General features: G+C 42.5%; 1 protein-coding gene across 1 annotated transcript in view; it reads left to right on the plus strand.

Annotated features, from left to right (window-relative positions):
* Window positions 1-12,913, plus strand: part of NCKAP1 (NCK associated protein 1) — a 234,916-nt gene that overhangs the window by 61,122 nt on the left and 160,881 nt on the right. The window contains exons 10-12 of the mRNA XM_030209048.1: window positions 1,090-1,146; window positions 10,610-10,706; window positions 11,672-11,778. Coding sequence (XP_030064908.1) covers window positions 1,090-1,146; window positions 10,610-10,706; window positions 11,672-11,778 — 261 coding nt within the window. The remainder of the gene's footprint in view (window positions 1-1,089; window positions 1,147-10,609; window positions 10,707-11,671; window positions 11,779-12,913) is intronic.

Below are 12,913 nucleotides of genomic sequence, written 5' to 3' on the forward strand. Positions count from 1 at the left end.
AACATGGAAAAACAATGGCAAATGCACAAATAGTGTGAAATACAAACTATTACTCCTGAAACTATTTTTCAGTCAAAACCAAACACACAACACAGATGGTTAAGGAGAGGTGAACGTTAACCTGACGTTGAGAGGTTTATAGTTGCAGCCCAGGACAAATGGATTACGGATCAGATGTTCAAAGCCAGTGTAGAAAAACTGGCAAAATACACAAATGTAGATTCTGTTTGGACATGCTGGAACCAGTTCTCTTAGATGGAAGCAAAGTTCTGATGGGAGAAAAATTCAGTGCAGGAAGGCACAATAAGGTAGCATGTTTTATCCATTGAGACCTTCGCAAATACTACAACATATACTGTACCTGAAAAACACTGGGATCATGATCCTGAGAGAACTGTTGTGAATGTCTGAAACGTTCCCATTCCAATTGATGTGCTTGATACAAGAAAAATGGGCATAGTGGTAAAGAAGAAAAACACAAGAGCAACATTGATAACAAGTGTAGGCGCCAAGTGATTATGTGTATCATGCAAAGAGAGAAGAATCTCAAGAAATGCAGTCAGAAACCATGAAAATGTGGCAGAAAGATACAGAAAAAAAATTAAATTGTATTGAGTGCTATAGACCTAATTTAAAAGCTCTTTCTAATCACAGCTTTATAAGTTGCCTAAACAGTTACAGAAGGAAGCTCTCATTGGCACAGTGCATGTTCTGTAGTAAACTCTAGCAGTACATTTTGAGAGATTACGATCATACTCCACATATTCTTTGGAGTGAGGTGTCATAAGTACATAAGTACATAAGTAGTGCCATACTGGGAAAGACCAAAGGTCCATCTAGCCCAGCATCCTGTCACCGACAGTGGCCAATCCAGGTCAAGGGCACCTGGCACGCTCCCCAAACGTAAAAACATTCCAGACAAGTTATACCTAAAAATGCGGAATTTTTCCAAGTCCATTTAATAGCGGTCTATGGACTTGTCCTTTAGGAATCTATCTAACCCCTTTTTAAACTCCGTCATGGGAGTTATACCAGATACATTCACAAATAGTTTCTGCTTTGATTTAATGTTTGTTGTTTTGTTGGCAGGTACAACAAACGCATTAATGACATAAGAGAATGTAAGGAGGCTGCTGTTTCACATGCGTAAGTATTGTTTAACGTTTTACTAGGTGGATTGTAGGATTCAATTTAAATCTACTTGTAATTTTATGATTATATTACATATTTTCTCAGACCTTTAATATTGCTATTTTACAAACATTCTGTATTATCTTACTAAAACTGCAAAGTTGATACATTGAGGGGCATAATCGAATGCGAACGCCCATCTCCATGGGCGTCTATCTCCGTGGACGGGCCTGCGAAGTGGCGAGCCAGACCGTATTTTCGAAAAAGATGGGCGTCCATTTTTTGTTTCGATAATACGGTTTGTTCCGGGCAAATGCATCACATTTGGGCGGATTTGAGCTGGGCGGTATCGGTTTTCAGCGATAATGGAAACTGAAGGCGCCCAGCTCAAAAATGAACAAATCCAAGACATTTGGTCGTGGGAGGGGCCAGGATTTGTAGTGCACTGGTCCCCCTCACATGCCAGGACACCAACCGGGCACCCTAGGGGGGCACTTGTAACAATTAAAAACAAAATTAAAATACCTCCCAAGTCCATAGCTCCCTTACCTTGGGTGCTGAGCCCCCCAAATCCCCCCCCCCCCCAAAACCCACTGCCTACAACTCTACACCATTACCATAGCACTTATGGCTGAAGGTGGGCACCTAGATGTGGGTACAGTGGGTTTGGGGGTGGTTTGGAGTGCTCCCATTTACCAGCTCGTGTAACAGGTAGGGGGGGGGATGGGCCTGGGTCCACCTGCCTGAAGTCCATTGCACCCACTAACAACTGCTCCAGGGACCTGCATGCTGCTGTGATGGAGCTGGGTTTGACATTTGAGGCTGGCATAGAGGCTGGCAAAAAAAAAAGTTTAAAGTTTTTTTTTTGTTTGTTTTTTGTTTTTTTTGGTGGGAGGTGGTTAGTGACCATTGGGGGAGTCAGGGGAGGTCATCTCCGATTCCCTCCGGTGGTCATCTGGGCAGTTGGAGCACTTTTTGGGGACTTGTTCGTGGGAAAAAAAAAGGGGTCCAGAAAAAGTGACCCAAATTCTGGCTTCTGGTGCCCTTCTTTTTTCCTTTATCGGCCGAGCGTGCCCATCTCTCCTCGGCTGATAAACATGCCCCAGTCCCGCCATCACCACGCCTCCGACATGCCCCTGTCAACTTTGTCCGTTCCTGCGACAGACTGCAGATGAAGACGCCCAAAATCGGCTTTCGATTATACCGATGCACCAAAACCGGCCTGAAATCGGAGTTTAGACATTCTTCTGTTTTGGCTAAAAATGGCAACACATTTTCAGCTGAAACCAACCCCTCCTACTCCCCCCAAACAAGCAAGACAGCAGGTCCCACCAGGCCCCCCCCCCCCCCAACTCAACCCAACCACAACCCCTCTGCCCTCCCTAGGTGTATCTTTAAATGCCCTGGTGGTCTTATTGGCCTCTTGCAGGCAGGATTGATTCCCAGTTGTTCCTGCCCATGCTTGTCCCAATCAAAACTGTTTCCGGGCAGTCCCATGACTTTCCATGGGAGCCTTGCAAAAGCCATTTTTATGAGGAACCAGGGAGGGGCAGGAACAACTGGGGATTGCTCCTTCCTGAAAGAGCCCACTAGACCACCAGGGCATTTAAAGGTAGACCCAGGGAGGGCCTTCATGTGTGTGTGTGGGGGGGTGGGGTACGACACATAGTCGGCCTAGCAGGACTCACATTGTCTGCCGGGGGAGGGTGGGGTATGACGGTGTTGGCCCACAAGGATCCGTTCTTTCTGTTGGGGGGAGGTGCTGTTTTTGGTTTCAGCTGAAACTGAGTTGCAAAATCCGGTCACCCTCTATTTTTAATGTAAAAAGTGAAATATAAAACTTACCTAAAACTTAATTAGTGCCATGAAAACACCGATGTACACAGGTTTTTAGTACCCACTAATCACATCCGATGAGCTTGAAAATAAGCCCTAAACGTGATCAGGTTTCTGGACTGTCTCTGTGTGTCTCATGTTCAGCACTGCATACGCCTGGTAGCGCTATACAAATGTTAGTAGTAGTAGTAGATTCTGCTGTGTTGGCTGAACTGCTGTCGCTGTGGGTTGTCCCATTGCTTTGTTACCATTTTCTCACCTTCAAGGGGTTATTTGTATTTATCCCCAAGTCTTTTTGGATTTGTTACTGTTAATGTCAGGCATCAACTGTTCTTCCTATTGAAAAATATTTCCTGATGTTCCTTAGTCTGTGTGCTTGGAACTTTATACTATGACCCCTAGTTCTGCTGCTTTCTCTCTTTTGAAAAAGGTTAGTTTGTGTATCGTATCTTTCCATCTCTTATTTTTTCTAGGGTGCATGTGTTTAGGTTCTAAAATGTAATCTCGAATGAGGTCTACTAAAGACCAAGCTCCATATTAGTTACTTTTCTCTGGATTCCCTCTAACCAGTCTTTGAGCTGTGTCCTCCAGAACTGCCCCCAGTATTCTAACTGAGACCTCACCAACATCCTGTATAGGGACATTATTTCATTTTATATGCTTGCTTTTTTAAAAAAAATTCTTGATATACCACCTTTCTGTGCTAAAACCAAAGCAGTTTATATAATACATACAGGTACTATAGATATTTTCTGTGTCCCTAGTGGGCTCACAATCTAAGTTTTGTACCATGTTATACCTCTTTCTATATAGCCTAACATCCTGCTGGCTCTAGGAATTGCTTTGTTACATTGTTTTGTCATTTTGAGATCATCAGATGCTTATCACCCCATGGTTTCCTCTTAGTTGGCACATATTAGCTTCTTCTGCATCATCAAGTATAGCTTCTTTGAATTTCTGAAGTCCATTCGGATGCACTTCCTATGATAATCAGGTCATCTAAGGATTATTTAACTTGTAGAAAACAATTGAAAACATTGCTTTTAAAGAAATATATTGGCTAAATTTTGTAACTCACTGCACTCAAACTGTAAATTCTCACATTGTCTCGGTCTTTAGTCTTTTGTAATCTGCGCTGAATTGTGAAGGTTTTTGCGGAATACAAAATTAATGTGTAATGAAATGAATCTTGCCAAGTATTTTGACCACTCCTCGAGTTTTTAAAGACACTTCTTATTCTGTCTACTCCCACAGATATGTCCACTCTTTTGCAGATGTTAGTGTAATCTGCAAAAAGGCAAACTTTTCTTTCTAACTCTGCTGCAATGTTGCTACAAAGATATTGAATGAAATCAGTCACAGGATTGATCCCTGAAGCATTCCATTAATCATCCTTCTTTCTCATAGTGAGTTTCTTTTACCAGAACCCTCTGATGTCTGTCTTCATCTAATTTCTAATCCAGTCCCCGGCTGTTCAGTTTGTTCATGAGCTTAATGTGTGAGGCAGTGTTTCAAGCTTTGCCAAAATCCAAGTAAACTACATCTAGCACATACCCTCATTGTTATTTTCTAGTTTTCCAGTGAAAGAAACTGATTAGGTTTGTTTGACAGTATTGCTGTAGATCTTGAAATCCACTGGATTGTATATAGTTCATCCTTTTCTTCAATAATCTCTAGTAATTTTCCTACTATTGAGGTGAGACTTGCTAATCTGTAGTTTCTAAATTCTGTGTCCCACAGAACCACTTCCTTCTCCTCTGATCTAGTAAGTAGGTCCCTAAAACAGTATCCCAGTAGGACTTTAGGTAACTATGAGGCATATTTTCAAAGCACTTAGCCTCCCAAAGTTCCATAGAAACCTATGGAACTTAGCCTCCCAAAGTGCTTTGAAAATAAGCCTGTGTGTCTTCTGCAGTGGACTTTAGTAAATCCAAATTCCGTAGATCGCCTAGTAGGTTTTCTTTCAGTTCTGAATATTTTGGTTTCCCAACCAACCTCGCCCTCTCCAGTAAGAACCCAGCTCTTTCTTGGTTCCTAAGAAATCAGGAGAGACTTCTCTAATCCTTGATGTAAAGGTGCTAATTTCAAAGCACATAAGTTTACAAAGTTTACATAGTAACATAAGTAACTTTGTAAGTCTATCCAGCTTATAATCGAAAGAGAAAAACGCCTATATTGCGACCCAAATCGGGAGATGGGCGTCTTTCTCCCGTGGGCGCCCAAATCGGTATAATCGAAAGTCAATTTTGGGCGTTTCCAACTGCAATCCGTCGCGGAAACGGGTAAAGTTGACGGGGGCGTGTTGGAGACGTGGTGAAGGCTGAACTGGGGCGTGGTTATCGGCCGAGGAGAGATGGGCGTCTTTAGCTGATAATAAAAAAAAAAAAGGCGTTTTACCACGATTTTGGGTCACTTTTTTTGGACCCTTTTTTTTTTTCACGAACAGGCCCCAAAAAAGTGCCCCAACTGACCAGATGATCACTGGAGGGAATCGGGGATGACCTCCCCGGACTCCCCCAGTAGTCACTAACCCCCTCCCACCAAATAAACCCCACTTTACAAACTTTTTTTCCAGCCTCTATGCCAGCCTCAAATGCCGTACCCACCTCCATGACAGCAGAATGTGTTCTATCCTGTGACAGCCTTTTCCTGGTTCTGATGTGGTTCTCGGGTGAGTGTGACACCTTTTCTGTTAAGGGCACTGCAGAGTCACATCAGCAATGCATTGTGGTGGGTGTAGGGTATTGGGCTCCGTGATTCCACTAGCTTGTGGCAAATGCTTATGATGTTGGTAGTTGGTAGGCTCTACTCCCATGGTGCTTTCCCCCCTGCTTACTGGGTCAGAGTGTGCCCTGTTTTTTTTCCGGTAGTCCATGAGGTAGTGGCCATTTTTGTAAGCCAGTTTTAGATCCCTTTCACGTGTTAGCCACGTTAGAGAACTTAGTTCTTACTTTGAATGTGGCTGAAAGAGGGCATTGTACAGCATTCTGCCAGCTCTGACCTACTGCTCATCTTAGTACCAGGGAGACTGGTTGCCAGTGGGGCACAACCTCTGATCTGCAGTTAACTGTGAGTAAGCGTGCTTATTCCAATAAAGGACGTTTTCGGAGAGATTAGTCTTCAGGTGTCAACTGGTGTGCCAAGGTTGTATAGCAGCAACAAGTTCTAGAGGCCTGCGTGTATGCAGGTCCCTGGAGCACTTTTAGTGGGTACCGCAGGGCACTTCAGCCAGGCGGACCCAGGCCCATCCCCCCCACCTGTAACACTTGTGCTGGTAAATGGGAGGTGTGCAAAACCCACTGTACCCACATGTAGGTGCCCCCTTCTCCCCTAAGAGCTATGGTAGTGATGTACATTTGTGGGTTTTGGGGGAAGGGGGTTGGGGGCTCAGCACCCGTGGTAAGGGAGCTATGCATGTGGGAGCGTTGTCTGAAGTCCACCGCACTGTCCTCTAGGGTGCCCAGTTGGTGTCCTGGCATGTCAGGGGGGCGAGTGTACTATGAATCGTGGCCCCTCCCACGACCAAATGGCTCGGATTAGGACGTTTTTGAGCTGGGCGTTTTGTTTCCATTATCGCTAAAAAAAAACAAACGCCCAGCTGAAAAACGTCCATTTTTTTCGAAAATACGGTCTGTCCCGCCTCTTCACGTACCCGTTTTCGGACACAGACGACCATGGAGATAGGCGTTCGATTATGCCCCTCCACGTGCTTTGAAAATGAATTTCAAAATGTTTGAATTACTATGTAATGGACAGTCATTGCAAGACAAAATCCCTGTACCAGGACCGCCGAGAGACAAAGCCGGGCCTGGGGCAGACACTCCCAGGCCCACCCCGCTTACTTGTCCTGCTCCTGTCACTGTCCGCGGCAAAATTTTCCACGGCCCTGCGCTAGCATGGCTCTCCTGTTCCTGTGTGCAGCAGCACCACAGAGCAGAGTCCTTCCTTTCTGCCGCATCCAAAGAGGCTGTTTGGACGCGGCAGGAAGAAAGTATTCTGCTCTGCGGTTGTGCCGCGCACAGGAACAGGAAAGCAATGCTAGCGCCAGGCGGGCCCTCCTTGGATGCCCGGCCTCTGGGGAATTCCCACCCCTCCCCTTTGGTGACCCTGCCCTATAATCCCAAACCTTCAGATCCTCATTGCCAAATGCAATGAAAGACTTCTGGTAAAGACATAAATAAACTTATCAAAATCATAGTATCAGGTCATACTTCAGGTCCTTCGTCTATCAGTACAAAACAGAAATAGTTGGTAAGCATTTCTGCTTTATCCACATCAGCTTCTACGTATTCTTCTCCTTCATCCTCGAGTCTGGTAATACCACTTTTGCTCTTCTTCTGATCACTAACATGTCTAAAAAAAAATAAAAAAAAATGTCTTGTGCCCCCATTTTATGGTATTGGCTGTCTTTTCTTCCATTTGTAAATTTATTTTCCTGACTTTTCCCAGCCTTTCTTAGGATTTTCAGATATTGTTGCTTCCTCTTTGTGATCTCTTTTAGTGTAGGAAGGCTAACCTTTTCCTTAAATTTTTGCAATGTTTCCAAAAATATATTAAGGCTTTTTTTTGAGAGTGAAGATTTTTTTTTTAATTGCCTGTCATGAAACGCCTAGCCCACCCGCCTGGGGTTATCCCATGGCCACTCAGAGGGTCTATTCCCAGCACAGCTCAGGTCCGCCTGCACCTGCCGCTTGTGCTGTACACTAGCACCCTCTTCCCACTGACTGGGTCACAGCCACCTCTGAGCGAGTCTCCCGCTCCCAAATTATTCCCAGTGATTTCTGGGTTACTGGAGGCCACGCTCCCAGTGGTCCCTCAGTTCCCAGAATGCACTTACAGACCCAACACATATACCACCAGGATTCTTTATGATTCCAGACAAACAGGGCAAACAAGCAATAGTGTTTATTTTCTTACTGGAACAATGAACAAAAATGTGCAATTAGCAAACAATAACAGGTAACTGAAATATGGATCAGTTGTAACACTAACTAAACATTTGCATACTAGCTAAACAGTACCTGGGAAGATCAGGACATATAATTCACCGAGCCTCAGCAAAGAGATCTGTCTCTCTTTCTTCCTGGCTAAGGCTGAACACAAAACCAGTAAAGTCCAAATGAGATGAGCTCCTGGACCAATCAGAGCCCAGTCAACAAGATTTCAAATATAAACTGGTTACATCGCTACAGGAACTTCCTATTATCTGTGTGCCAACTAGAGAGTGACACTGGGATAAAATTTGTCTCCGGTTCTGTCTCCGTCCCTGCCCCATGGGCTCTGTTCTCATCTGCAGAAGCCTTGAACACCCTGTTAAAATGTCCAGGGGTACAAAATACAACCTGTTCTGTATGTCCTAGAGGATAAAAATATGTCGTATGAAGATTTTTTAATCTGTGGATGAATTCAAGAAGTCAACAATCTCAGGATTCAGTCTAGCTCTCCTGTCTTCCACAGTTCCTACTGCAATAGAAGATGTGTTCTTAGAAGATGTGCTGGTAGCAGGATGTACAAGATCCCCTGTGGAAATTTTGTTAGCTGTGGCCAGCATGTTTGCTTGTTTTTTTCCAAAAAATAAAAATACTGTTGTCTGATTCAATCAAACATAACAGTCCAGTTCATTAAAAGGCTTCAAAGTAGAAAGTGACACGGGAACATAGTTTGTCCCCGTCCCCATCCCGTCGCCACGGGCTCTGTCCCTGTCCCTGTGTCATTCTCTAGTGCCAACTAAAAGAAAGAGAAGTCAGTCCTCTGTAACTACTTTAAGCATAGACATGCACCATCTGCTGACCAAACAGGAGAAATACACTTCAGACATAATTAAGGGGGGGGAAGGGAAATGGGACTTGATATACCGCCTTTCTGAGGTTTTTGCAACTACTTTCAAAGCGGTTTACATATATTCAGGTACTTATTTTGTACCAGGGGCAATAGAGGGTTAAGTGACTTGCCCAGAGTCACAAGGAGCTGCAGTGGGAATTGAACTCAGTTCCCCAGGATCAAAGTCCACTGCACTAACCACTAGGCTGCTACTCCAAGACAGGAAAATATCAAATAAATTTTACAGGCTTAAAACACACTGTTTCTTCAAGTTGCCTTTAACAAGAGCATAATAATAAGTTGCTTATTGTACATATATATGTAGCAAGTCAAAACAAATCCTTCAGGAAGTTTGTTGGTTTTTTTTAGGGGGGTGGGTTGTTTTAAGAGAGGAGAGTAACTTTTTTGTTTAGAATATACATGTAATAAAAATGTGAAATATCAATGACTTGCAACTAATATGAAATTCGGGAATAATTTCCTTTTAATATAGGTTTTCATAAATAGCTGTTCAGATATTCTTTGGCACAAAGAACTTTTAACCAGGGATTTCCTTAGGTGTATTAGTTCTCATTTTTCTCTTTGTGATATGTCTTGGATCCTACTGAGTCCAGGAACCTAGAACAGAGGAAAGTGACATTTCAAAGAAATAGTTTTTTTATTTATTTTTAACTTGACAATTTCTGTCTTTGGGATTCTAGTTCAGTTATAACTAGAGCGGCTGTCTAGCACCAGGAGTCTTCATTTACATATATTAGGCACTTATCCCCTAACCGAGGGAGAGGAAGACTTCAGCTGGGACTTGATTCTGGGTCCCTTTCACAGTCACTGAGCTACTTTTTGTGAACACTTGTTACTTTGGTAACTTCACTAAGTACATCCTTGGTGGAGTAAAATGCTTCTACTGTTGACCTATTAAAAGTACCATATTTGTGTGAGCAGTTTTATGTAACATGTAGGTCCAAAATATTATAATCAGAATTGCTGCATATAGGACTTACCCTAAGAGGGGGGGGGATACATAACCCTGGCAAGCCAGAGCAGGGACTCTCTGAGACTGCAGTGTGTGTGTCAGAGGGTGTGGGAGTCAAGTTTAGTAGACCTCTTATATTTAGCTCACCCCTTTTCAGTAGCAAGTCATTGTGAATTACATTGAGGTATCTGCAGTATTTCCCTGTTTCTAAATGGCTTACATTCTAAGTTTGTACCTGAGGTAATGGAGGGTTAAGTTGCTTGCCATCATTGGGATTTGAATCCTGGTTTCTCTGGTTCTTAACTTGCTAACCAGTAGGCTGCTCCTCTCCATCTTCTGTACTCCTTACCTACCTGCAGTCTTGCAGCATGGAAGCGATCACATTGGGTGGAAATTATAGCATTGGAGTCAGAGCTGCCAAAATGCAAGGCTTAGGGTATTTGTCACAGTTCTCCCCCTCACCCCTTAAATACATTATCCTTGAAGGGAAAAGGGAATGAGACTTGATATACTGCCTTTCTGTAGTTTTTGCAACTACATTCAAAGCAATTTACATAGTATATACATGTACTTATTTGTACCTGGGGCAATGAAGGGTTCAGTGACTTGACCAGAGTCACAGGGAGCTGCATTGGGAATTGAACCTAGTTCCCCAGGATCAAAGTCCACTGCACTAACCACTAGGCTACTCCTCCACAGTGATGAAAATATTAATTGAAATATTTTTTGTTGAGAATTACTTTAATTTAAATCTGTTGGTAAGCATTACATAAAACTACTCTGAAATAGTTTGTTTTATGCTTATTGGAGAAGAAATCATAACTCGGTTTTTGCTTTTATTTATAATAGTGGTGCAACACACAGGGAGAGACGCAAGTTTTTACGGTCTGCGCTGAAAGAGTTGGCGACTGTTCTTTCTGACCAGCCTGGTTTACTGGGTCCCAAGGTATAGAACTGTACTAATAACATCTTATGCAGCTGAAGTTCATGTTCGTAATATTTGCTTATTACTCATAAGACTGCTTTTTATTTTCTGACACCATACTTACAGAATAACCTTTTGAATCCTTTGAGAGAGATTTCTTTTACTAAATTTAAATCCCTTTTAAAGACTGACTTGTTCTGCTTGGTTTAACTGGATAGGAGTAGGGATGTAGCTGGTAATTGAGAGTACTTATTTTTAGGTACCTATATGTGTGTTTGAACATTTGAGTCCTTTCCCTTTGAATAATGGAGTTGCTTTTGTATTTTATCTTTCAATATTTGTTTGTAAATCACTTTGATTTGCACTGTAATACTAGTGGTATATCAAGAATAAAGTAACATAACATATATAGGGGTCCTTTTACTAAGATGCGCTAGATAGTGGCCGGCGCTGAGATTAGTGCACGAGTTTGCTGTGTCGTCGGGCCACTTTCTAGCGTGGCTGAAAAATGGCCACGGTTGGCCCTTTTTGTTTTTTTAATGGCCACCTGCTAATTTCCCCGGTGGCCATTGCCACCAGAAGCCCCTGTAAGGGCTCCCACGCTACTCTTCTAATCGGATAGCACGCAGTAATGTGCCTGCGCTACCCAATTAGTGCAGGCACACCTCTCCGCCCCCAGACATGCTTCCTATGGGATTAACATGAGCTAAGCGGAACACTACCATGTGACGCCTCAGCGCATCACACGGTAGTGCTCTTTTAGTGTGCGGTTGACCTACCATGTGACGCCTCAGCGCATCACACGGTAGTGCTCTTTTAGTGTGCGGTTGACCTACCACGACTTAATAAAAGGACCTCATAATCTCCTTAAGTGCACTATAATATAGAATATTTTAGCGTCTGTTCTATATTGAGGCACAATGTGAGTAAAAATGTTAACTATGTACCACATTATTTTCTTCTTCCTTTTATGCATTTGTTCACAGGCACTTTTTGTATTCATGGCATTATCCTTTGCACGTGATGAAATAATTTGGCTGCTTCGGCATGCAGACAACATTCCTAAAAAGATTGCAGATGACTTTATGGACAAGTACGTTATGAAATTCAAACATTTTCAGTGCTAAATCTCACAGAACTATACATGTTGTTGCATATCAGGTGAACAAAGGTTGTCTAGAAATGTTTGTTTTACTTCATTTAGCCAAGTCTAAAATGCCATGAACATGACAGGTCTCGGTGTGTTCTTTGTGAGTTCTGTATTTGACCCCTCCCCTCCCCCAACCCTTTGATGGTCTGTACTGAACAATTTCTGAATAGAAGTATATTGTGTATTCATCACTGCAGGAAAATGTTTAAAACTATAGTGCTAATTAATAGAAGTTCAGCATATCTTCATTGTGGTTAATATTTCCACAATTATTTATCGATAATATTTATAGACCAGAGCCATCCTCCAACAGATAATGTACATTGAAAATCTACACCATAAAGGTCCTAGTTTCATTTGAGAAATACACACAAAATGCAAAGAAGCACCTTATCTGTTTTCTTATTCTAAACAAACCTTTACATTTTTCTACAGTCAGCCAAAATTTTCATGTGGAGTAGACTTTTATAAATTCATCTTTCACTTTCCAAGCCCCATGCAGTGTCAGACCAAGGTCCATTGACAGTGAGCAGCCAGGTTATAAGCATAGAGCAGATCATGAAAAGTAGACCAAGAAACATCATGCAAAACGCATTTAACGTAATAAAATCTAAACCTTATTGGCTGGAAAGCTGTCAACACTTAGTTATCACATTTTATGTTTTGAGAAGCTTTCCTTTTGTCATCTTTTCTCCTGTTTTCTTCCACCTGCCCCCCCCCCCCCCCCCCCACCCAATAATCCCCCAGCGTTGAACTTTTGTCAGTGCAAGGATAAAGCACGTGGTTGTTCAAGCCAAAAACAAGAAACCCATAGAGGAGATGTTAATGATCCCTTATTCCTTTGCTTGCCACCAGTGTTATCCTAGGCTATTGAAAGACCTATAGGTGTTCATTTCAGAGCACATAGACTTACAAAGTTACATAGTAATATATGTAACTTTGGAAGTCCATGTGCTTTGAAAATGAGCCTCAATATGTCCATATTCATTGTAAAAAGTTCCCATACCTTTAAAAAAAAAAGTTTAATATCTGTCATTTCCATATCATCATGCTGATCAATCCATAGACTGGTGGGTTG

Source organism: Microcaecilia unicolor, chromosome 7 (genome assembly GCF_901765095.1).
Source record: "Microcaecilia unicolor chromosome 7, aMicUni1.1, whole genome shotgun sequence".
Taxonomy (NCBI): Eukaryota; Metazoa; Chordata; class Amphibia; order Gymnophiona; family Siphonopidae; genus Microcaecilia; species Microcaecilia unicolor.